Below are 26,445 nucleotides of genomic sequence, written 5' to 3'. Positions count from 1 at the left end.
TAAGCAATCATTCTTAGCGCTTATTTTTCACTTTTTTTGACACTAAAATTCAACACAAAACCATAAACAAGTGAAGCTCCCTTTTTTTTTTTTTTTGTTCATTCCATACGTGCTTTCCTACGGTTTACTCCATCCCACTGTAATTTTATCCGAAGCAAAATATTTTTTGTGCTTTGTAATAAACCCCGCCAGTCAAGGAATTTCACATTGTGTACAGCATAATTTCCAATTTGAGTGAAATCGCTGACAACCGAATTGAATTTAATTTTGGGAAAATTATTATTGTTGCAGGGTTTGCTATTCAATAAAGCCAAATCCAAATCGAAGCTTTCTACCAGCTAAAATCACCGTGCATGGCACATATCAAACTAACATAATAACCGGACCAATTGAGCTATGGTAATTAACAATATGTAATAGGTATACTAAACAATAATTTTTTTAAACAAAAAAATACTTGATAAAAATACGTATTGAAAAAAGATGGGATATGTTTGTATGCGGTGATGGTAAGAGACCCGTTCTGGGTATTTTATGGTTATAGTTGAAAAGTTACACTCTTTCGGCTTAACCAACTGAAAATTAAAGAAGAAATACTTTTTTGCGTAAATACAATTAAAAATATTTACATTTCACATATCCTGACGGTTTAATTCGCTTATATTAAAAAACCATATAAAAAGTTACTCATACGCCGTGCTAAACATGACAGTGTAACCAAAAGTACATGTGTATACCGAAAAAATTCGCTAAACTAACCACTGAGAAAGGCTAATAACGGTGCTTAAAGTAGATATCATACAATATTTTTTTTTGTTTTGGCATCGCTTCAAGCGAAATGCCGACCGAAGAGGCTGGATGCTGCTGCCGCCACAAGCGCATGTGTTTACTATATTAAATATAACCAACAGACATAATTTTATGGCCATAGCCCTGCCCTCGGCTTTATAGCATAGTAAAACAACAAGTGAATTTCTTCACAGCGTTATAGATAATTGCTTGTGGGCAGAAGACGCCTTATAGCACACAACAAGTGGTCAAATCAAAGGGGTATCGAAAGGCAATTTAGGCACGCAGGAAATTACATTCGAAATCACGAATATAAAATAATCACATGAAAAGGGAAATATATTTATTAGAAATTTTTGAAAGATTTACTTTTATAAACATACCAAAAAAATTTAATAAAACCGTGACGTGTGCGCCACAAAATTGCTATTAATTTTCAGATTTCTTTGATTTTTGTAAACAATTTCGCAATTTTTTTTTTTCATTATTTAACTCAAGTGTTCTCGCTCTTGCCGACATTTATGTTTTACATTTAATTAGTGGCCAAGTTTATGATACTTGATCTGTTGAGAGTCAAGATTTTATTAATTCGAAATTCCATAAATTTCCACTTGTGCAAATTTTGCTAAAATTTTCAGAATTTGAGTATTCTAAAATGGAATTTTTGCAAAATCTATTTTAAGTGCAAAAGTGAAAAATGGCAAAGAAATGAAATGGAAACATTTTTGCTTGGTATACCAGCCAAAAAACAAAAAATAAAAAGCAAAAAAATAAAAATAACAATAAAAAAAAAAAATAAAATAAAAATAAAAAAAGTGAAATAAAAATTATTAAGAAAAAATTAAAATTAAAATATTTCCAGAACTTTGCTGCATTAAGCATAGAAAACTTGTATGTACTATACATGAGTTTAAGGGCGAAGAGACCTTGACTGCATAAATTTGAAATTTTATACTTTAGCATACTCAAACAACCAAATAGCATGATGCTAAGCAAAACTAGAGCAAGAACAAAGAAAACAGTGAAATTAATATAAAAAACTTTGAAACTTGGTATTTTCTTTGCTATTCTCAAGAAATCAATAATGCGAATTTGTAAGTGAAATACGTGAAAATACTGCTTTGAAAAGGAAGAAATAATGCAATCTACTGAATGCAGTGGAAAATATATACATAAAATCTGAATTATAAGAAAAAATAAATCTGTTACGTGGTAATATACTAATTCACCTCTTATTTGTGAGTAAAAAAATGACCGCAGTGCAAAACACAAATTTTTCTCTTCCCTGTTGTGTTCAGAGCCATTAGCTCTGGTTCAACATAAAGAAATAGACACTACAGCGCAGACAAATAAATTAGTAACATTCTCGATTGAAGTTTTTCAATTTGGCAAAAACAAGCTATTCATTAAGCCAATAATAGAATCTCCTAATTTGTGTATCATTTTGTAAATATTCTGTACATATATGGGTACGCTTATATTCCACATAGGCACCATAGGAAAACATACTACTATGGGAAAAAAATAATCAGACTTTGTTCATAATTATAAAATCTTTAATTTATTCTTCTAAACCTTTGTCATCTTCCTCTACATAATCCCTTTAGACCCCAAAGTAAATGTGCCAAAGTTTATTCCAATCTTCGAAACAGTTGCTAAAGTCAATTTCCGGAATCCTTCAATGCGCGTAGCGATTCATGTTTAAATCTTCAATTGGCTCAACACAGTTTCCCCGGAGCGTTAGAGTTTGCTGAATAGCCAGAAGTCGAAGCTAAATCAGGAGATAAGGTGGTTGCGGCACGATATTGCTTGAAAATTTGGCGAAAAAATTACAAAGAATCAATACAGAATGCACAATTCATTATCGTGGTGCTAAAACCAATAGTTGCGTGCCCATAATTAAGGACTTTTTTACGAATACCTTCGCGCAAATGATGTATAACACTCACTCCTTATTGACAGTTTGGCTGTCAACATAACCTTGAGTTTTTATCTTCTTTGACGTAGTTTTTTCGGCTTCGGCTCACCTTTGCCACGATATTCGGCCGATTGATCGTCTGTTTCCGGGGTTCCTAAGCATAGATCGAAGACTCGTCGCTAGTATTAATACGTTTCAAAACAACTTGGTAGTCAGACGGCATTGTTTTGCAGACATTAACGCGACGTTGTTTTTCGCAAAATCAATCTTTCTTTCACTTTGCTTAGGCCCAAATAATCTTTCTAAATGGTTTTCACTAATCCTTCCGATATTACAACGATTCCAGTAAGAACGCTGACTGTGAATCGTCGATTCTTAAGCACCAAACCTTACTATTATTTATTGACGTGTCGATCATCAGTTGATGTTGATGACCGCCTTGTACATCGTTCGTCGTTAACGCGTCCTTGAATGTCTTATAATAATTTGTACCAATCAAAACACTTACTCTCGACAAACAATTATCACCGAAGACCTTTTCCCACATTCTGAAAGTTTCGGCATCGCTCTTTTGATGTGACATTGGGCACAGATGTCACCGACTGTCAAACCAACCTAGAAAAAATATTTCGACGAATGGATTTTCGCGTGGCATTTAAAGTAAAAAGTCTACTATACCACATACATACCACAGTAGAATATAGCTAACATCTCAATCTTAGTATATGAACTAAGGAAGCAGTTCAATGAGATGAAAAGCTTCGTACAAAATTTATTGTCACACTGTATGTTACTCATTATACAGTTTTTAGAAACGTAAAATATCTACTTGCTAACAATCAGGTTGAATCAAATTATCCCATCTCTTGTTTTTAGGATCAAAGAATTTAGAGAATAAGACTAACCTCAGTAGCTTGGTATATCGATTTCTGGTGGCAATTAAAATTTACGTAAAACTCCTATTATTATTAATAATATTGAACACAAAGATATTCATAGGCTTGAAGCCTGTCACAAATTCGCATTCCGTTTCGCCGAAAGTATGACAATTGTGGGTTGCTAAGAGTTAGTACTTCAGTAGATTTCCTGCGTCTTACTCTAGGCCAGAATGTCTGCTAAGCTCACGCGAAGTTCGCTGATAGAAATGATGAGTATAATAGGGATCAAAGTCGTTTCCACACTGATGTAAGTGGAACAAGGTTCCCCTACTTGCAAGCTCTTCATTCAGGGGTGGATTGTATTATTTATTCGATGAGATTCTACATAAGAATGTTAGAAGAAATTACAAGACAGTTTCTTCTGTATACTTTTTCTTGATTTTTTTTGACAATAAAACAAACTTGATGTCATAAACCAAATTATTGGAGTTCAACCACACATTCAGTCGCTTATCATATTGTAGCTTGCTGCAATCTATGAAAAATATCATTTTTATAGAGTTTTCAATAACTGGCATGATAACCTCTGTTCGTCAAAAGGGGCTTAATTACTCTAAAAGGCTTGAAGATAACTCTTATATAGAGCCTAAAGTTGTAATGTGACTTTTAGTAATTCGAAAACTCATAAATTTCTATTATGTATGTACATATAAGTGACGATGCTTTTGAATATTTCAAATATAAGAAGCATTCCATATCAATACGATGTAGATTAAGTGTATGAAAATGGTAGAAAAAATGTGAAATAAGAGTTCTAAGTGAATTCAGATTCATAAACTTGTACGAGTATATTAGAAATCACAGCTAGAACTTTAATTCCAATATTATTCATACATGAGGATGTGTTTTTCTGGGAATTATAAACATAACTTAGCAAAAAAGCATTTTGTTGTATTAAATAAATAATGAAAATGCACAGCAGTATTTGCTGCAAATATCTTATAAAACCAGACTATAAACTAAAGTTAAATATAAATAGAAAGCACCTTTATACTAAAAAATCTATATTACAAAGTTGTTATTTTACTTTTGCATCACTGCATGCGGCCTTAGGGCGCAAAGAGAGAGAGAGAACTGTGTAAAAAATATATACTTATTTAAATAGTTTATATAAAATGTTGTCTGCAACTTTTTAATAGCAAATATTGGATTCTTTTGGGTTTGTGCACATTAACTAACACAAGCAATTATCGGATTTTGCTCTTAGTTTTTAGTGAAGTAATGAGAAAGTATTAGCAACAAACTTTATTTTCTGTATGTATTTTACTAATTGAAGTTTTTTATGCTTTCTTGCTGTTTTTGCGTCGCACAGGACATCGCTTTTCATCGTCACCAGTTTGGTGTATGCCATCATTTTGATTGTTGTCTGCATTGCCTATGTGATTAGCGATGTGACAACCCACCGTCTGCCCGTGCTCTACTATGAAACATTCTTTACGTACTTGTATGGCGTCAGCATACTCTTCCTTTTGTATGTATTTTGCTTCCTGCTGCAGGGTAAGTTTAACAGAAATAAATATATACATATATGTATTCTAGTACTACTAATGAGTTGATATTAACATGTGAAAGATGCAGCGGAGATTTTTTTTATTTTTATGGGTGCAAAGAGAACATAGTTCAATAAAATTATGTCAAGAAAATGTTTAGAAAATCAATGAATTATTAATAAATAATAATATTTAGTATGGTGAGACCGAGAATCTAGTCAGTATAAAAGCACAATACCTTCGATTGCGACATTCCTTAAATATAGTTTTAACAGTCTTTTCTTAAATTAAATTTAAGGAAAAGCGGTTCTTAATCTCAGATCTCAGCTTTTTCAGATTATATCAAAAAGCTGTCTTAACTTCAAAACCATAACCAAACTTTATTAAAAATTATATATTTTCTTTCGGCAGTATGTATTAACCCGTTCGGTACTAAACATAGATATAAATTCGAAATTTTTGACATCGAGAAGAAAATTTTGCTCAGTTTTGAAGTTGTATTATGGTAGCGAAATATATGTGGTAATGGAATGATAAAACTTTTAAGTCCGACTTGTCAAGTTATATAACTATAACTAGTCATTACCATGTCTGCCTGTTAATAAAAGGTCGCTTAGTTTAGATCCAACAGCTAATCCTGAAGATAAGGATCGTACTTGGATAGTACAGTCGTTTGTGAACTATAGAACTTTTATAACCAGATCTTATACGTCGATAAAACATATGCCAGCTTGCATATATATATCTTTTTTTTCTCACCCTGATATTTGAAACGTGAGTTCTGAGGTGTTTTTAAGCCTTAATCCTGCAAAGGCGCGACAAATCATGAAGGTAGAGTTGAGATGTCTATCCCTCGCCTTCCTGCAAACTGTTTTTACAACTGACATTCGATTAGGGCTAGACATTGCTATTGAACACATACAACTAAGTAAAGGTTAACCTTACAAGGGCGAAAAAATAGACTTTACATACATTACCTCTTTCTATCCACTTTGGACTAAAAGCTCCCTCGAAGCAATAACCAGTAGTAGAATGCTCAAGGAGAACGGAGCCACGACCCGTTCCTATTAAATGAATATCGGGGTTAATGTACCTTTTCTTGCCAGATCTTCAGTTTTGTAATTACCTAAAGAGTAACTTCATTCCGTAAACTCACTCTTCAGTTAATGCTATACGGCTCTTCGAAAGTGTATTACAATTCCCACAGCATAATTTCTTTTTAGTTCTCCTCACCAAAGAAAATTCTGTATTTGAAGACTAATGTTAATGGCTATAAAATCTCAGTGTTAAGTCGGTTCCAATAAAGTATCCAAAGTTATAACCTATCTCCATAGTAAACCTATAGTTATAATGCTGAAAAGGTTAGCTAAATTTGTTCTCAAACTTTATAAGCTTTTATTTTAAAACTATTAAACAATGAAATTATGAACCCTGCTACGAAGTCTTTAGCCCTCGGAGGAGGCGTCGGGGACCCAATAAAAAATAAGTATATGTATGTAAACGATAAGCACCCCCTTTCTCCGTCGGTGAATCCATCTACCTGCATACACTCAAACTAGTACCTCAGTTTTTCAGACATATATCTGCAATTTTACACACGTCATTTTCTCTCTAAGAATCTGCTTATTGATCAGAACCACCGAAGTTGGTCAACCATACCTTACATCCGAATGATCGGAATCAAGTCCTTGTATGGAAAAATTTGTCATTTGACCAGATATCTTCACGAACTTAGACATAGACAGACAAAGTAAAAGTATAATCTCCAAATCTATAGTTCAGATCAGATCACTATAGCACATGGCTGTCATACAAACTGACCGCTGAAAGCCGAATTCTTGTATGGAAAACTTTTTTATTTTTGAAAGGTATTATACATAGCTTCAGTACAACCAAATTTAAGTTTTTTTGTTTCAAGTACCAGTTATGCCAGCTTTAAATTCCAATTTGTTTAATGGAAATAAATAATATTTACTAATTAGAATATTTTACATTTCTACATCTCCACATTTAGAGAGTTCCTGCTGTAATGGCGGCAGTAAACCGAAATCACCACCAAAAGAGAAAAAATCAAAGAAGAAAGTACCAGATCCAGCCGATTCGAAGGATGCGAAGGGTTCCAAGGATTCTGGCAAAAGCGGCAAACCGAGTCCATATCAGGTGCGTGCTATTTTACGCTCACTCGATTAGTACTAAACGATGTTTCGCTTTAAAAATTCAATTCGTATTGCCCTTGCACACACACATACACCTACACTTTTGAACAGCCTTCAGACATAGAGACTCTTTCACTGCGTTGAAAAGTTCCCACACAAGCACACCCTAAGTAGTTGAATATAGTTGAATATGTACGTATATACACAGAGGTACTGAATACATTTGTTAGTCAAGTACAGTTGAGACTGAAGCATTTATGAATTTCAAAATTCTTTTGAGGGTTCTGTAGGTAATTGTGTGCTAATTGGCTGTAATTACTTTAACTATACTTCATTACTAAATCCATTAGTGCTGATTTTGTGTGTGCTTTAATTTCATTATTTGGGGGTTAGGGGTGAACTTTGTGAAATTTCATTGTTATCTATGTTCTGTAATGTTATTTCTGTTTCAATGCTAATATATACATAGTATTTGTGTTTCATAGTATTTTAGAGGGATTTTTTGTAGAAAAATATAATAAAATGCATAAAAATAAAAAAATATATAAATGAACAAACTAAAAAATAAAATATAAATACCTTTTTTGTGTTATTAAATAATGTTGAAACTTAAAAATATATAAACAAAATTTCCTAAAAAAATATTAAAAAATAAAAAAATATAGATAAAAATTTTAACTATTAAAAAATAAAAAGAATATTAAAAAATAAATAAAATAAGAGAAATTAATAAATATTTTTTTCGAAAAAAAAACTAAAAAATAAAACTTAAATAATTTTTTTGTAGGAAAACAATTTTATTTGGTGCTTAAACAATTTTTTACTTCACTTTTAACTTAAAGCTTGTCAGAAAAAATTGTATTGAAACTTAAAACTAAAATAAACATTATATTCTCAAAAAAAAAAATAAATAAATATATTTTTGGGAAAAAATAAAACATAAATAATTAAAAATATATAAACTCTTTTTCTTACAATTAAAAATAGAATAAAATAATTTTTTTTGGTAAGAAATTATATTGAAACTTAAAACAAATAAACAATATTTCTAAAAACTAAAACAAAAAAAAATTTTTTTGAAGAAATACTAAAAATAAAACTTTTAACTATTAAAAAATAAAAAGAATATTAAAAAATAAATAAAATAAGAGAAATTAATAAATATTTTTTCCGAAAAAAAAAACTAAAAAATAAAACATAAAACATTTTTTTGTAGGAAAACAATTTTATTTGGTGCTTAAACAATTTTTTACTTCACTTTTAACTTAAAGCTTGTCAGAAAAAATTGTATTGAAACTTAAAACTAAAATAAACATTAAAAAAATAAAACATAAATAATTAAAAATATATAAACTCTTTTTCTTACAATTAAAAATAGAATAAAATAATTTTTTTTGGTAAGAAATTATATTGAAACTTAAAACAAATAAACAATGTTTCTAAAAACTAAAACTAAAAAATATTTTTTTGAAGAAATACCAAAAAATAAAACTTTAATAATTTTTTTGTGGGAAAACAATTTTATTTGGTGTTAAATTTCGTCTTATTTATTTAAAATTTTTTTTAAGTTTGCCAGACAAAAATTTGTTGAAACTTAAAAAAAATAAACAATACTTTCTCAAAAGAAAATATTAAAAAATACATAAATAAATACAACATGCATAAATAAAAAACATTAATTTTTTTATTAATAATAAAGGAAATATATTAAAATAATTAGTGTTTTGTACGATATTAATTAAATAATATTGAAAATTTAAAACAAAATAACAATATTTCCTAAAAAAAATTTTTTTATAAAAAAATAAAAAAAATATATATATGTACATACATATATGTACATACATATATATTTTTTGAAAAAAAAAATTTTTATTGTGGAAAACTATTTTATTTAGTGTTGCAACAATTCTTTTTATTTATTTAAATGCTTATTTAAAATTAGAAATTTGCCAGAAAAAGTTCTAAAAGGCAAAAAAAATTAAAAAAATCTAAAAATATTTGGGAAACATTTTTAAGTTAATTAAAAAAATGAATCCAAAAAAATTTAAAAGTTTGTGTGAAAACATTTCCAAATTTTTTATAATAAAAAAATTTTTTCAATATAATTTAATTAAATATTCAATACTTCATATTAAAATAAATATTTTGTAAAGTTTTTTTTTAACTAGCTAAAGAAGCTTCCTTAACTTTTTTTAATAATATAATAATAATTGTTATATTTTCTAATTCCAAGTCTTGACTTTTCTGCTAATTTGTAAATATAAAAAGTAAATGTTAATTTCAATCCTTATTTTTCATTTTACCACTACCAACACCTTTCATCATCATCATCCACCACATAAAACAAAAATCATATACGCAACTGCCGCCTGCTAACGCCAACACAAACCCGAAAAATGAAAAAACAACCAAACTCTGACAAAAAAAAATTAATCTACAAAAATCTGGCAACCACTTACCAACACACACACCAACGATTACTGTAAATGAAAATCCTCAAAAAATTTGTGTGCGAAAAATATTAAATGAAAACAATAACTGGCCTAATGTCCATTATTTATGCTCGGTATATACTCAAAAAAATAAAAATAAAAATTGGGTCGAAAATGCTTTATGAATAACAAAAATCTACAACACAAATAACAAAACGCAAAAAAATTCAAATATTTGCCATACGTTCCAATGCGCTGAATGGCTGACAATGCAATTCCCTACTCCTGCTGTATAATTACCGCCTAATCCTGCCGCTACAACAACAACGCGCTCGCTGCTTATATATACACACACATACCACTGTGACTCTGCCGCCTACAAATAATCTGCCTAAAATGATGTACAAACAAATCTAAAATTTGCTACTTGCACACACGCCTACACGCGCGCACTTACAAACCTACACGCACAAACACGCACGCATCCTGCCAACAAAAAACAAAAACAAATGCGCATTTTAAATTTCATAATCCGTTCCGTCGGCAGGAGCGCTATCCGGTTAAGAAACGTGATCTGGTGCGCCAGTCCTTGTCGCTACAGGTATGCTTAACAACAACAACACAACAACAATAAAACCATACAAAGTACGAAACACCAACATAACTAACTGAATAACAACAACAGCAAATAACAATAAGTAATATCCGCAGCGATATTTTTCTATACTTAATAACATACTCATGCATATTGATGTGAGAACACCTGCATACACGTTCATATAGGAAATAATGACACTTGCTTTAAATAACTCTTGAAATATTAATTCTCTGTGTGGAATGGCAACAACGCGCTTTCTCTGTTTCGACATTTTTATGGCTTTCATAGTCTTTTTCGCTGTTATCTCACATTTTTCATACTTTTTGTATTTCCTCGACGCTTTCTCTTCTCACTCTTCTTTTCTTTATTCCTCTCTTTATCTATCTTTATCTCTCTCTATCACTCTTTCATTGCCTGTTTACCTACATTACTATTTCGTCGATATATTCTAGTTTTCTTTGAAATGTATTTAGTTTATTTAAAGTTTAAAGCTCTACAGAATATAGATTTTAAAACCTAGCAACCCCTTCTCATATTTTTCAAATAAACCAATGGAACCCATCTCAAGCTTACTTACTAGCCTGAGTTTGAGTTCTTTAGTCGATCCTTATAAGTTTCCAAAGCTGTTGAAGTCTTTACAGTTTTTCGAAATCTAAATATCATTGCATGTCTGAATGCTGTTATTGTCAAAAACATCCCTCAAAACCTCAAAATGAAGAAAATGTTTCATAAGATTTGAACTACCATTTGTAGAAGTCTTCATGTGTCCCTAATTTTATGTAGGCGTACTCGTATCAAATCGAATGTGACGAAATACTTTGTAAAAAGAAAACACAAACCCTATACATCCTCGAATACCAAATATTTTCATATACATATGCACCATATATACCATCCTCTGTGCCTGATTATACTAATCAACAAATCTGAAGGAAAAATTTGCGACTAATGTGTTAAGATGTCTGTGAGGTATTTGAGATGTCCTGATTACGATTTTTAATTTCGTCATTTTTGTAAACATTGGTGGTTCGAATCATACATCCCTTGACCAGAACACAAAAAATCCTACGTATTAGGAAATTGTAACTATCATTTTCGGTTTTAACAACACAAAGTAAGCAGAAAACAGCCTCTAACATCACAGTCGAAAAATTACTGTAAACTAGTGTTATCATATCGTAAAATATTTTGTTAAAGGATTTAGCCGTTTAGATCCAAATATTTTTTAGTTAGATGTAACTTGACGTACATAATCTCTAGATATATATGTAGGTTTTTGAGCAACACAACTTTTGGTATCTTGAATTTTCTTATGTAACTACTAGTCAACCAGTCAAGCCAATTCGCTGAGTGTTAACTGGTCTTAACGTCAGCTGAATGAACTAATCGTTGATCATTAAAGACCGGATAACCAAATAAGACTTTTACGAATGAAAACTTAAAAGCAAAAATTCCATAAAAATAATTTGGATGACCATAAATTGAACTTGATTGAAATCACTTACACTTTATTGAAATCAGAATAGTTACTAAAACAAATTCTTCATAGATATTTGGGTATGCGAAAGGAGATACCATGTAAGCTTAGAATCGACCGATTCAACGTGTCCCAAATCAATGAAAATCATGACAAATTTGAATGAATTGAGCTTCTTATTACTTCCACATTCATTGTATGCTAAGGTTTTGGCTCTCAGTGACTTTTTCGTTCTTAGGCATAACAACAGGGGGACTGAAACCAATTAGTTTGGTTGGTTGTTAGAAAAGTGAGACTATAACTAGGCCCCTTTTGTTCCTGGGTGTAAACGAAATTCGAAAATCTCAGTGGATTTGGTAAAACCCCTGATATTTTTGTCAAACCCAGCTATCCCATGCGACTTAAGTTGGTGAATTAGGAGCAGTGGAAAATGTCCAATCAATGTCGGCTGAAGGTTGACCTCCGCGCATGGTCTGCATTCCGTTGTATCCTCTTTTCCAATTTTCTAAAAGTGGGACCTTAATTATTGGTATCCGGTACCGCTAAATTATTACTACATAGTTCCTGTTTGCTTAAAATTAGAAGCTTTTTGGTTTGTGCACCACCAATACTACGCCAAAGTAATTTTGTGGTATGCGCCGTGTTGCTCCAAGGCCTGAGGTGCTGCTCTGGAATCTATCGTTTTGAACAATCCCTGAAGGGGCAAAATGGTATAGGGCAGCTTAAGGCAGAATTTTGTTCCCAGCTACTCTGAGTGAGCCAGCAGATCTTCCTTCTATTATTTTCTAGAGTGGGTATCCAGAAGATATGGCGAGTTATTTGGTTGATATCTCAGATCACATTAAGAGTGTAGCTATTTCTTGCTTCCATAACCTAACGCAGTGGGAATACTAACAATGACCAGTTTGGTGGCGAAACACGCTCACAGGGTGTGACAGATCGAGAAGACTGCAGGAAATGTCTAGAAGTGGGCACCAGGGAAAGAATGGAGCATTTACACTTGTTTCGCATTCGCAAGACTACGCTTTATGAATCTGGGGTTCCTACGGTATGATACACCGTAAAATTCGTGTCAAGCGCAGGCATCCGAAAGGATAACTCCTCCTCTTAGACCTATAAACTAAACTAAACTTCATCTGATATAGCAAAGGACCAAAACTGATCTATGCGTGGTTTGTTTACCTACCATATTAACCTAACCAAATGCAGTGAGAGCTAAGTATTGGCGTTACGGATAGTGAAAACTAATTTATAACAATGAAAAAGAGATTGAGGCCAAATTTGAAGCAAAATACTAAATATTTCAAAAATGATATTGAAAAGTACGAAGATTGCTACACTCGGCGTTAGCACTCGATGTCTACCATGGTTAATAATTAAATTGATATATTTAGCCAGTAATGTGTTCTTCTTTAAACGATATGAACTTGTCAGTAGATCTGGCATAAATATTTGGCAGAAAAAATGTGTTTCCCTAGTTGCGAAGTCAGTTCAAAGTGCTTCCTTTTACAAGCTTTCTATCGAAACTAGTAACATAGACTATTTTATTTTCGCATATGTCTTTTTTAGGACGTGTGTTTCAGGAAAATGTAAATGCATTATGAAGCTTCACAAAAAGTGGTTTCCAAGATTCTATACTCGAGATTTGATACTAGAAAAAAAACTCTTTTCGGTTAACTCTTTTAAAGTGCCAAATTTGATTTTATGATTACTAAGAGTAAACTGACTGCTTATAAAGTTTGAAAATTTGAAACTTTCGAGTAGTCTAGCTTTCAAAAACTCATTTCGAAATCACTTGCAAACAAAATAGTAAGTTATGGATTTATTTTGGATTCAAAAGAGTAAATAATGTAACACATAACTTTTATTCAATATTTTCCTGATTAAACTGCTTACTCAATTCCACCTTAAACAAATAAATTCCTTACTTGAGTCAGTTTTAAGTGTTATGTCATTAGAAAGTTTTGGTACATCATTTTCATATCGATAAACTTTTGGAATATCATAAAATCAGATGTCAAATAATAAAGTACTCAGAAGAAACTTACTCTATCATAAGTTTTGCTCTTCCGCATTGGAAGTAAGTAAGTAAGTTCTTCTCCATACAGAGATACATTACTACCCCTTTCAAGCATGATTGCGACTCCACATATGTATGTATATGTAAATGCAATAATTATATAGTTTCTTAGCATAACAAGGCAAAAATAAGCTCCGAGTCTGCTGTCACAATCACATTTTGCGGCGAAGTGCTTGTGTGTCTACTTATGCTTGCGGCCAAGTTGCCAAGAAAAACCGCGCAAATTTTGAAATTTATCACATTTATTGCAAAATGGCCAAAGTTGAGACTGTTTGCTGTAAGTGACGAGCTATTGTTTGTAGGGTAGCGGGCGCTGCTTGCGGCGTTGCCAACTACAGCGCGCTTGGAAGCAGCCAGCCAAGCAGGCAGTGCGACAGTTAAGTGAGGCATTCACTCAGTTAGTTAGCTAGTCAAACACAGTCGTTGTCAGACTCACTGTCAGACTCAGTTACAGTTCGGGACAAAAGTATGTCTCCCTCTCTTCATACCAGTACAAATATATGCTTGTTCGATTCGCTTACACCAACACACCACAGAGTTTGCGTAAGTTTGCACAACTTTGATTTGCCTCACTTCGTCATTTGCCATATTTGTATATCTCGACATCCGTCCGTCCATTTGCCAGCCAACTCTAATGACGTTGGCTCCAACGCGTTGTCTATGAAGGTCTCATTGTTGTGCCCATTTATGGGCCACACTGCATTTAGTATTAATTACCAGGCAGCATCGAATTGCCGTAATGCTTATGGGTTATCACATCGGTGATGTGCTGTGTCTGTTGCGACAAACAAGTGCAAACTCGCCAAGACAAATTGCAACAGATTGTGTTAATGAAAATTAATGAAAAATAAGTGAGGGTTTGGGAGGAAAAGTGATTGTGCTGTGGCGTTTTTGTTTCGTCACTTCATGTAGGAGTGAGTTATCGTTGAAAAGTGGGAATAATATTTGTCGTTAATTTTACTTAAATAACTATATTTGGACTTCTTGTAAGAAAAATATTAGTTTCTTTAGCTTGGGAACTGATTGCATACACACGAAACCCTCACTAGGTCATAAGTAGGAGGAAGAAAGCATATTCAGTGAAAAGTAATGCGGATTCCTCACTCGTGCCCCGTCGCACCAAAATTCCTATACCGTTTTCCTCAAAAATAAGCACATTATCTTTTATATTAATTCGTATACTGCTTTTATAGATTATTCCGTGTAGTCTGAGACTAAGTAGTTGCCAAGATTTCTTGCCCAATTAAAAGTTGCTGAACTTGAACTTAAAGATTTCCTTTTGGAGTTCTCCTTTAATTACTTCGAACTTAAATAACTCTTCATCGGTCTTAAAGCTTTGAGTTAAATACCGTAATATCCAACTCATATTTCCGACCTTTTAAAATCCGGTTTCCACGACAATAGGGTCTAAGTAACCGGAATGGACTCGTATTTTAATCCGGCCAAGAACTGACAGCCACGAACCATATAACCGCAACAATAAAAAAAACAATTCTTTGAATCGTTTCATTCGAATTGAGATTTGCTGTACCGTCAAAGATCGGATTTGACTGCCACATGGTCCAAGCTCAGAGCTTAGCTGAGATTAGATTAGTATATATTGTTGGTCTGATTTTCGCACACAAGTCATCAGAATCAACAGAACATTACGGGTCGAAGAAGCCCATGCGCTTGCCAAAATTTTGTTAAGGCGGCTAATATTAACCCCAGTAACTAAACCATGTTCGCCGAAACCTTTTCTACCGAGGTGTTTTAACTTCAGTTTAGCAAAAGCTGCACAGTGGAGAAGAAAGTGTATAGATAATTCCAACTCGAGTTCTTCCATACAGTTTTACCAGTTTGAACCCGACATGATATTTAGTCTCGCATCACTTGTGCTTACTGGGCAGGGTAGGTCGAGATAAACCTTTCTAAGAACAAATAGTTCTGAGTGCCTCTTGGTTCCGCTTTGAACCAGGATATCGCAGTTGTAAGTTTTGGTTGTTGACCAGAGTTTGTCAAATCCACAAGATGTCCATGAATTTATTGTTAAAGCTCACGACGTAAGCAGAATATAGACTCCTTGTCAATCTGTTGAAATTAGGGTAAGGTTAACCTCTCTAGCAAGTTCATCAGCTTTGGAAGTTTCCTGCGATTCTGCTGTCACGTGACACCCAAACAGTTCAGATAACAAAGCAGCTTGATGCTATTGATAAAGAGGTCAAACACTCATTCACAAGTCTTGAACGCACTGTCAGTCAGCGCACCTCTCTAAAGGAAGCTGCACTTCGAAGCAAGATATCTACTGCTACTTTATGGCAGCTACCTCTCCATCTCTTCATTTCGACATTGTTGTGTTTGGTTATTCTGAACTCTGATCTTCAATCCACAAATTTATATATTGAAGCGTCATAAAAAGCGAATTACTTGCTCTACTAACGAGCGAACCCAGTTCTCTTTTTGGTTTTAGGAAAAAGTTATGTGTCGACAATTTTCATGGTATATATGTTCTTCAGTGAATGTTTCTTCGGAATGATACCGACAACTCTTTGTCTGATAATTAATTTAATTGAAATCCAAAGTAGTTTATATAAATTTTTTTTCTTCTTTCGCACAACGTTACCATTTTTGTTGGTATATTTTGAACAGTCCAGTATTTCTTGGGAAAATAATTATTTATCCCCTCAGGAAACAAAGGCCTCCCTGTTTTGTTTTTCTGCTACTATTCAACGCAATATCGGTCACAGAAGTAAGCGTGAATATTCAGGAAAATTTATTTTAATGAAAAGTGTATGAAATATGATCTTACGAAATTGATCCAAATTGAAGAAAGAGTTATTATTAAAATGGTCCATCGAAAATTCAAGTTCTCATTTTTACTACCCTGTTTTCCCTACATCAGATTTGACATCTAACATTACTAAGATAGTTATACATAACAGAGAGCTGCATTCAGTAGCCTCACAACATGGCAGGAATATTTGAAGTCGGTTAAAGATATTTTAAATATTAAAGCGTGCCCACTTGCTTGTTTGAACTTCGAAAAGTTAGCGAAAAAAGTTACACGAATGAACATATCTGATCATATCAAAAGGTGATTCGAAAAAAATCAACAATAAATACATTTTTATATCAACCATGGGTTTGAGTTTTCAATATTAGCAAAAAGTCGTGAAATCAATTCTTAATCATCCGCCATAATCATCATTTTTGTTAAAAACTGAAATCAGTTCAATGTGTTCGTTCAAAAAATATTAGAAAAGTCAGGTCTTTGTTTTATTGCTTATGTATGAACCGCTATAACTTTCATTATGTATAAAGTGTTGTATGTAATTGGATGTTGGAATGAATTGGTATTAACTATGAAAACCTAACACTCAACACTTGATAACACTAAATTAACCACATAACACACTATCCAGCGCACTGCTAGTAAATCCTTTCACCCATCATTGCATCAGAAGTATGTTTATTTGTAGATATTATTAACAATTCCGACCATCTAACCGACTAAATTCGGCATACTAATATTTGTAACTATTTGGACTATAATTGTATTCTGAATTTATGTGCACCTATTTAGACTAAAAGAAAAATAACAAATTCAATAATTGATTACTCACAGGATTCACAAGCTGAAGCCGAGGTCGCTGTCACCACGAAGAATGTACGCAAACGCAAGACAACCCACAGTGATCCCACACACGGCAGCTTTTTCTTGCGTGTGGGCGCGATTGGTAAGTGGAAGTGGTATAACGGTTTATACGGAGATAGAAAACTAGAAAATAAAGTTGTAAAGAAAAAATTAGTTATAATTAAAGTGATGAAATACTTGATTTTATAACAAAAATGAGCATATAAAATTATATATATGTATATATATAAAATAAACGTTAAAACTAAGTTTAAGTTTAAAAAATTAAATTTAGAATTTCTGAACCAATAAAGTCAATGAGTATTTGTAATTTATTAAAAATAAATGCCGCAAAAATCGAGTTTAATAACTTAATATTTTGTATTTTTCCCTCTTTTTTATATTAGCCTTTGGTTTGGGCGGCATGATCTACATTGGACTGGAGTTTGGCTCTTTCTTCGAGATTCCTTTCGATTCACCGTGTCATCACATTTTGATTGGCGTAAATCCATTGTTGCAGATGATATTCACCTTTATGCAGATGTACTTCATATTCATGAATGCCAGAGTGAGTAAAATAGTAATATTATGATACGACAATTGTTAAATGCTTGAAGCTAAGGTTGTTATAGAAAGGAGTTTTAGACATATACCCCACTCTTGCAAAAACAAACAAAAAAAAAACACAAAACACATACACTAACGATTTGAAGACTTGGTATTATACTGAAATCTGATTCTTAAGGATATGTAAGGAAAGGTAATGGAGCAACGTTACCATATTCTCTATAGAATTGCATTATTTTTGATTATTGAAAAGAAAATATAATTTTGAAAACATTGGTTTAGGCTCAGCAAGGCTATAGAAACAGGATAATTATGACTAAGATAAGATAAGATAACTAGATGAGAATTAAATCGCGGTCTAAAGTCATAACGACCACAGCTAGCCCTAGCATATTGATAAATTCCAATATACTGTTAGGTTCAAGTGAGGTGATGTGATACCTTCTTGGAAACATGTATCTAAGAGTCTTAACCTGCATTTGCAGACTGCTATGTAGTCAATTGGCAAGTGTTCTGGAGTTTCAAGCTTTCTGCCGCAGAATCGGCAATTTGCACAAGTAGCTAGGCTCATGTTATATAAGTGCTTCTTGAGCTTACAGTAGCTAGTGTAGAATGCGACAAGTAGCCTGAGTTTCTTACTGTGAAAGTTGATTACGTATTTAAACATGCTGTGGTTGTAACCCCTCATTAGCATGGCGCATGACTTGGAGTTGTTGCCAATATCTCTCTATGCCTGCTCCTCCATCGCGATCCTTACTGCTAAGGGAAACCTTGAACTTCTTGGTGAAGTTTGCCCGTTTGGCAATGCAGTCACTTGGGAGAAGAGCCAATAATATTACACCACTAAAGTTCTTCATCCGCTGGGATGAGATTACCTTACCTTTGCCAAACCCTTCTGCTGTCATTTGAAGGATTGTGTATTTGGCTTCCTGACCGATAATTAGGTGAAGTGGTGTGAGCTCAAGCATGACTTCAAGTGCTGCCGTCGGGCATTTGCGCATAGCACCCGTCATGCATACGTATGTATGCAAGTCGTTACAGCTTCGATACTTGGAGCTCTACCGAAGTCTGCGATGCTACTAGGACCTAAGCCACCCACCATACGTGATTATCGATCGCACGATCATGGTGTACAACCACCTGATAATCATTGCCTTGCAGCCCCAGGATTTACCAACTAATCGACTGCACACTATTAGATCTGTCTTCCAGAATAATCAACGACCTAGACCACTATTCAAAGACTATTAATGAAGCAGTCTCGGTCCTCAATAAGTATTATTTTGCGCTAAAGGTCCTAAAATAAATAAGATATGCCTAAGTATGACCGCAGGCCAAAAGCACCTTCTATCGGCAAGGATATCTAAAGCAACAAAGAGGCCACTATATTTGCCAATGTTCCACACACTTGTTATAAGTCGCGGCTGTGATGGCCTTGTGTGCCTTTAGCGAATTTTGTTTGTTTTTTCAGTATCGGCTCATTTTTAGGGGCGCCATGCAGTTTCTACATCATATTCGTATAACCATGTCTCGACACCAGTATTCTGGATGATTGTAGGATCATCAGCGGGACGGGAATAATGAGTGACTTATTGAGTTTGGATCAAAAGGGTTTTTTCACATCCGATTATGTTTTCTTCTTTACATTGAGAACGTTTATTCCGTGGCGGGTCCTAAACCCAGCACACTACTTTGGGAAATGGGTTTTGCCTTCTCACTTTAGCTCGCCTTCAAACAGGTGTTTTTTGGCTACCCAGAAGATACCACTTGATCTAAGACTGGAAGTCGTAAGCTGCTTGAGCCATATGAATCGTTTCAGTCCACTCCGAAGTTAATGGAATTCAGAGAACTTTCCTCACTTGTGTGCACTTCTACATTTGGCACCATCCTTCGACCGTCATTTCATTGGAAACTTGTCGTGTCGTAAACAAGCAACTGCCAAACATTCGCTAATTGGCATATGGACATAAAACTTCAAAGAAACCTAAAAAAATCCAATCTATGATTTGTTTTTATCGATTTCACGATTCGAAAAAATATCCACGCCTAGTGATCTTCAAGTATACTTAGCCAGAAATTTGATTGAATAAGTCATTTAGAATAGGATCTACCGAAGTTCGCTTCAAGAAATCTAAGCTTATATTGACATATATGGAGATATTTTATCTGACACTATAAGCTATTAGAAGTGAAGTGTTAATTTTATTTGCTATACTAACTATACGGTCGCATAGACTAACAGCGCAACACACGGATTAACAAAGTATCAATATTTAGAATATAAGTTTAAGAAGCCATTTGGGTATAACTTTTTGGTAATATCTAACAAATATTTTTATTTAAATACAGTACCGAGTTAAGCATGATTCGACATTCGACAAATTCATTGCATGCAATAAAATATTTTCCAAATTCACCCAAAATTTTTTAATTCCATTTTTTTTAACAAAATCCTTTCATATGCAGACTAGGCCGCCATATCAGGTACAGTACTTCCATATTTCAATGCTTCATGTCATTTATCATTAATGTACACTAACATCTTAAACCCAATGGCTTTTTAAACAGTTATTTTTAGAAGGAATATCAAAACACACTTATTGTCAAGAATTTCGTGTAATTTACTCCTTTACAATTTCAGCTCAATATCCATCGTTTCAAGGTGATTGCACGCTTTGGCCTCATGCATGTTGTGGCCACAAATATTTGCGTTTGGATACGTACGTTGGTCAAGGAATCACTACTCGAAATCACACTTTATCATCAACGTCGTGAACCCGATCCCGAAGCCTCGTCCATTGCCAAGTCCATACGTCAACATGCACTACGTCATGCTGGTACAGTTCTGCGCACCCACGCCGGTCCGAATGAGGAATTTGAGGTGCTGGACGGCGAGGATTTACTGCCCGCCAATGCCTACAAAACCGACAATGTACTCTCGAAATTGGTGCGCAAAACTGTTGATGGCATCTCCAAGTCGTTGGGCATGGGCGCTGCTGCGGGCGCTAATGCCAATGCAGCGCTCACCACGCTGCTCACATCCACCACCAAACCATTGACCTCAACCATCACCACCACCACCACTACCACTACTACCCAACGTCCCTATTTCACCACACCATCGTATCAGTGGCAAAGCACTACTATGGCACGCAAGTTGAAGAAGTTTATCACGAGCACAACAGCTGCCACGACCACCACGTTGGGCACAACGCCTACCACACCGTCGACCACCACAATGCTGGCGAGCAGCCCTATTACCACCACGACAACAACAACTACGACCACTGAGACACCCTTCCGACATCACTTTGAACACTCGGCATTTACGACTGCTGCCCCAAGTGTCGCCACCGATTATCTGACGTCTTCTACACATGGCCCGGCAGCCGACTTAGCTTCAACCACCGCCGAATCAGTGTCCACCAGTTTTGGTACGGGCATTGCTTCGTTCTTTAGTAATTTAGTTTCGTCCACGCCTAGCACCACGGTTACCGCAAGCACACCCTCTACCACCACCGAGAATGCATTGAATGTTATGACTAACTTACTTGGTCCTGGCATGAATAACTTCCAAACCTATTCGGAAATCTCGCACCCTGAATCGACTGGCATTGTGAGCTTCGACAGTTTGGAGAGTCTCGATAATATCTATCCCGCCGCACTCTCCTCGAACATTGGCACATTGAATTCGACCGCTTGCGGACGTGTCGATATTATGGGTACTATTGTCTACGACTCAGCACCCTTCCTGTATCCCTTCATTATCGAATACTCACTAATCGGTGCGGTTGTTTTGTATGTAATGTGGAAGCATATTGGCCGCTATCCGGGCCGCATGAACGATGAGGATTTGGAGCATCGTTTGGAAGTGATGTTGTCACGTCGCGCTGTCGCTATGGCTCATCAGGCACGTTCGGGACGTGTCGATTGTGTGGGTTCGTCAAAAGGGTTATTCTTTGGTCTGTTGTTGTTGGTAGGTGCTTTGATTTGCCTGATACTCTTCTTCGTCTTGGTGCGTCATCAGCAGTTCTCGCTGCTAGCAATTTACCTTGCCGACGCAAGTCATTGCATACTCATGGCCTTCGCTGTGCTCGCCATAATCATCGGTTTTATTAGGTAATCTAGAAATTATTCAACTTCTTACAACAACATTTTTAACAAGTTTCTTTCGTCCTCTCGTAGAGTTAAAAATCTGAAATTCCGCTGCGAAGAGCAATCCAATCTCAATGACATTCTGCTACGCATTTCCGCTTTCGGCCTCTTCACCTATTCGATATTTGGCGTCATCGCCGGCAGTTTGAAGGCGCTCGAAAGCGAACCGAATCTTCTAGTCATGACCACAAGCGCCGTCGCGGTATTCCAGGTGATCTTGCAATTACTCTTCATTGCTGATGTTTCGCGTCGTCGCGTCCACTTGCCCGAGCATGATCGAAGCAAACCGGGCCGTCAAATCGTCACATTCCTGCTGATCTGCAATGTGGCTATGTTTGCTATTTACACATTTGAAGCTCAAAAAGTATTTGCCAATCCTGTAAGTAGCTATGTACGTGAGCGATATATGAAGATATGTTTTACCGCAAAAAATAAAGTCTTTTTTACGAAATTCAAAAACAAAACGCATAAGTATTTTGTGTAACCGCGAAGCATTGAAGGACATACATTTTGATGATGACTTTTGTGCTTTATGGTTTTTGAAGAGTATGTGTTTTTGAAGTTTTTGCATGACTTGCTTGTTATTATCTGTAGTGTAGTATTATTCAATATTGAAACAAGATTTTGAAATCATCAAAATTTTAATTTTTTGTTTCGTCTTCCACCCTTTTCCGAAGTTAGTTTTCCTCAACTCAGTCGAGTGTTTTCACATTGTTTCCTATATACATCAGGCTTCCCAGGTGCCTTCCAGTTAACATACACTTAAGTTTTGAATTAGAATGTATATAGAACTTAGCCTGTCTCAAAAATGTCCTAAATAAATAATTCGTTATTTGTGTTTAGTTTGACCTGATAATTATACAAATAAATTAAATTTTTCCGTTTGTTAAATTAAAACTTGTTCCGGAGGTTCTCACAAGTTTTTTTAACAGCATCTGTTTAAAGCCCTTCAGTAGAGTCTATCCTTCTTTCCAAAAGTTATCAAAACGTAATTTTTAGTGGTTTTTCGCCTTGATTTTTCGGCGGCAATCATTAGTTTAATAAAATTGGTGAATACTCCTTTTTGAACACATCTCAATACCACGTAGGAGACCATTGCAAATTTTCCAACCTGAATCTAAGCTATTATGAGCGATGCGTAAAAACTGTGTTCGAAAATCTATTATATTACATATTAATATCCATACAATACTCCAGTAATTTATCTCGAGACTAGACCAGAAATACTTCGAAGAATTCGAAGAATTCCAGAATTTAAAGATAAGTATCACAACTTATGACTTGGATTTACATCCGAAGGTCTCATACTCATGCGTATGATAGAAAATAATCACTCAAACTTTTTTATGTCTTCGAGATCATTTGTTCATGGAATAGCGACACTATTCCTATAAAAGCTTCGAGATAAATTATATCCTTTCGTTCAAGTTTTAGATACTTCTGGTCCTGTTAATGGCGGTGATTTCTTTTTCTTTTAGTGAATCTATATTTCTGATAAAGATTTCTACAAGCGTAATACTTTGTACTAGTACCTTAGCGATCGTGTTAGTGCCAAAAAATATATATATATTGGGTCTGAAAAACGTTTTTTGAATGTGTATTCAAGAAGAATGTGTAAAATAGTATATCAAAGTATTACCCAGCTGAATCTAAAATATTCCCCATATTTTTTAAAGTACAAGGACTCCATCCCTAAATAACAGAATGAGTTAACCCGATTTTTCATACCTTGTTCTGATCTTCTAAGGAGACATTCTTAACGAGCCAAACAAATGGTAGAGAGAAGGTGTACGGTCTGGCATATAAGACGGCTGAAGCAAAACTGTTTTACAAATAGTTTTTAACCGTTCTTGCAACTTTTGAAGCTTCAATTTGACGCGCTGTTGTCGGTAGCGTTCCCCAGTATTTGTTCCACCCGCGTTTAGAAACTCATACAGTATGCTCATCTGTTCCTACCGAGGAGCTTCGATTCATATTTTGCCCTATTTCTTTGCTTTTGAATGTATCTGGCTACTTTTAAAAGTCTTGGAACGTCTGTTTGAGTAACTCCCGCAAATTCTTTTCTGGTTTGGCTTCTCTCCGAGTACTGCTTCCAGTTCTAGATCTTCAAACTTTTCCGAACCTCTTTTGGTACAATCGTTCAGTTAGAGCAAGTCCACCATGAACTACGAAGCACAATGACTTTAGGCGCAGGCTTTCTTCATATTGAAGCAATGAAGAAGGAAGTTCTCAAAAACAGTTGATCAGGCACTAAGTTCACCATATTTGAAAGGAAAAGAAATTTTACTCCACAGGGTTATACTTGCATCTAAATAAAGTCTCTCTTTTAAAACCTTCTACATTACTCAAACATACATACACATATTACCGATTTTTTTGCAACTTATGTATATATTGTTTGTAGTAAAGTTATCATTTATGGTTCAACATTATGTCTGTATATATATGTACATAAAATTCTGATTTTGAAAACGAAATTAATTTAAGGCATTTTCACTTCTCATATCTTCATGTATTGCGTACATTTTTGCACTTTCTCGATGTTACGTAGAACACTAGTGCATTAAAAGTAAATGAAAATTGAATATAAATAAATTTTAACACATTCTCATTTGATCTCTTCCTTAAATTTCTTCTGCTCCACCAAAAACACAGGTTCAACTTGACTTCTACGGCTTTGTGCCATGGTCAATAATTCAACGCGTCACACTGCCACTCTGCATTTTCCATCGTTTCCATAGCGCCGTAGCACTGGCTGAGATCTGGAAGACAACGTACAAGGCACGTTTGGAGTAAGCAGTTGCCAAGGAAGCACCAAAGAGAAGCTAAATACATGTTAGAGCACATCAAAAGAGAGGTGTATGTAGTGCCCAGTGAACGAAACTGCCAAACTGCGAAAAAGGTACCAAAAAACACGAAGCAAAACCATAAAATAAACCAAAAGAGAAATAAAGTGAAGTAATTGGGGCGCAACGAAGGAGCAAGCATAAGAGAAGATTAAGAAAAAATTGAAAGTAATAAACAGAATTAACAGTAAAAGCAGCATAAAACAATGAAAATGTATTAAAAAGTAAATATTTGCAATATGTAAGTGTGGAAGGAGAAAGAGAGCGTACAAGAGAAACGGCAAAATGTAACCGTAAAACGTTTAAGTTTAACCTGCAGTTAAGCATTTTGAAAAAATGAACGGTTACGCGCATACCACTCATATACACACAAAGCCACATATACATGCAACACAAAACGAACATAAATTCATACACTGAGCGAAATAATAGCAGAGTAAAAAGAAAAAGTAATTGAAAAGCAGCAAATGAAATAAACGCAAATTAAACGATTAAGGCAAATCAATTTATGCATTGTCGTCTGACTTCGTGCAGACCAAAAGAGTTGTATATTTAAGTGTAATGTTAAGATTTTACTTATTAATTATTACAAAGAAAAAAACTTTTGAAAAAAAAAACAAACACATAACAATTATTAATTATGAATTATAGTTAAGCGAGTACAATTTGTAGATTTTCATGATAAAATTTAATTTTTAAGTCAATGTAATATTTTATTTAATATGCATAATAAACTGGAGGACAACAAATTAACAACAACAACAGCAAATAATAAAAATAAAAGTACTTTAAATGCAATTTGTTGTTTTGTAGGGAGTACATCTTGAGAAAAAAACATAAATAATTTTTTCTTAACAACATTTTCCTTTACTGCTAGGCAGCCAATGCGATATTTTTTAAGTGCTAAGTCATATTTATAGAATACGCCGTAGAAAATGCGCGCCGCACGGCAAGCAGCGTACAGCAGAAAAGCAATTATTTGCGGCTGCGCGGTGAATTATTTAGTACTTAATTAAAAAATTATTTGATAATTTAAATTCTTATGTAAAAAATGAGTGTTGATATAAAAGAAAGGTAGAAGCAGCTGAAAATTAAACACGTTATATAATTTTATGCTTTTTATGCACTTTACATTATTGAGTTGTACGAACAAAAAAATTTTTTTAATTAAAAAAGAAAAATTTTAATTCAAAATTAATAATTTAATTAATAAAAACTTAAATTAAAAATAAAATTATTAAAAATTAATTATTTAACAAAAGAAAATTAATTAAATTCATTATTAAAATTAATTTTTAAAAATATATTTATTTATTTCAAAAAATTTATTACTTAAATAATTAAAAAGTAGTTAAAATATAATTATTTAATAAATTTTTTCAA

The 26,445-nt window shown here is 34.0% G+C and overlaps 1 protein-coding gene across 10 annotated transcripts in view; it reads left to right on the top strand.

Annotated features, from left to right (window-relative positions):
- LOC120776161 (proton channel OtopLc) overlaps positions 1-26,207 on the top strand; it is a 70,320-nt gene extending 44,113 nt beyond the window's left edge. For 3 of the 10 annotated variants that reach the window (XM_040106763.1, XM_040106762.1, XM_040106764.1), the window contains exons 3-10: positions 4,958-5,142; positions 7,150-7,295; positions 10,274-10,327; positions 17,486-17,597; positions 17,902-18,062; positions 20,703-22,180; positions 22,247-22,607; positions 24,872-26,207. In XM_040106763.1, coding sequence (XP_039962697.1) covers positions 4,958-5,142; positions 7,150-7,295; positions 10,274-10,327; positions 17,486-17,597; positions 17,902-18,062; positions 20,703-22,180; positions 22,247-22,607; positions 24,872-25,012 — 2,638 coding nt within the window. In that variant the 3' untranslated portion in view covers positions 25,013-26,207. Of the gene's footprint in view, positions 1-291; positions 400-4,957; positions 5,143-7,149; positions 7,296-10,273; positions 10,328-17,485; positions 17,598-17,901; positions 18,063-20,702; positions 22,181-22,246; positions 22,608-24,871 lie in introns of all 10 variants that reach the window. The other 7 variants (XM_040106766.1, XM_040106758.1, XM_040106759.1 and 4 more) reach the window with 5 other exon arrangements.
- Positions 26,208-26,445: the final 238 nt, after the last annotated feature.

Source organism: Bactrocera tryoni, chromosome 4 (assembly GCF_016617805.1).
Source record: "Bactrocera tryoni isolate S06 chromosome 4, CSIRO_BtryS06_freeze2, whole genome shotgun sequence".
In the NCBI taxonomy this organism is placed as follows: domain Eukaryota; kingdom Metazoa; phylum Arthropoda; class Insecta; order Diptera; family Tephritidae; genus Bactrocera; species Bactrocera tryoni.
This window is presented reverse-complemented; position numbering and strand designations above follow the sequence as displayed.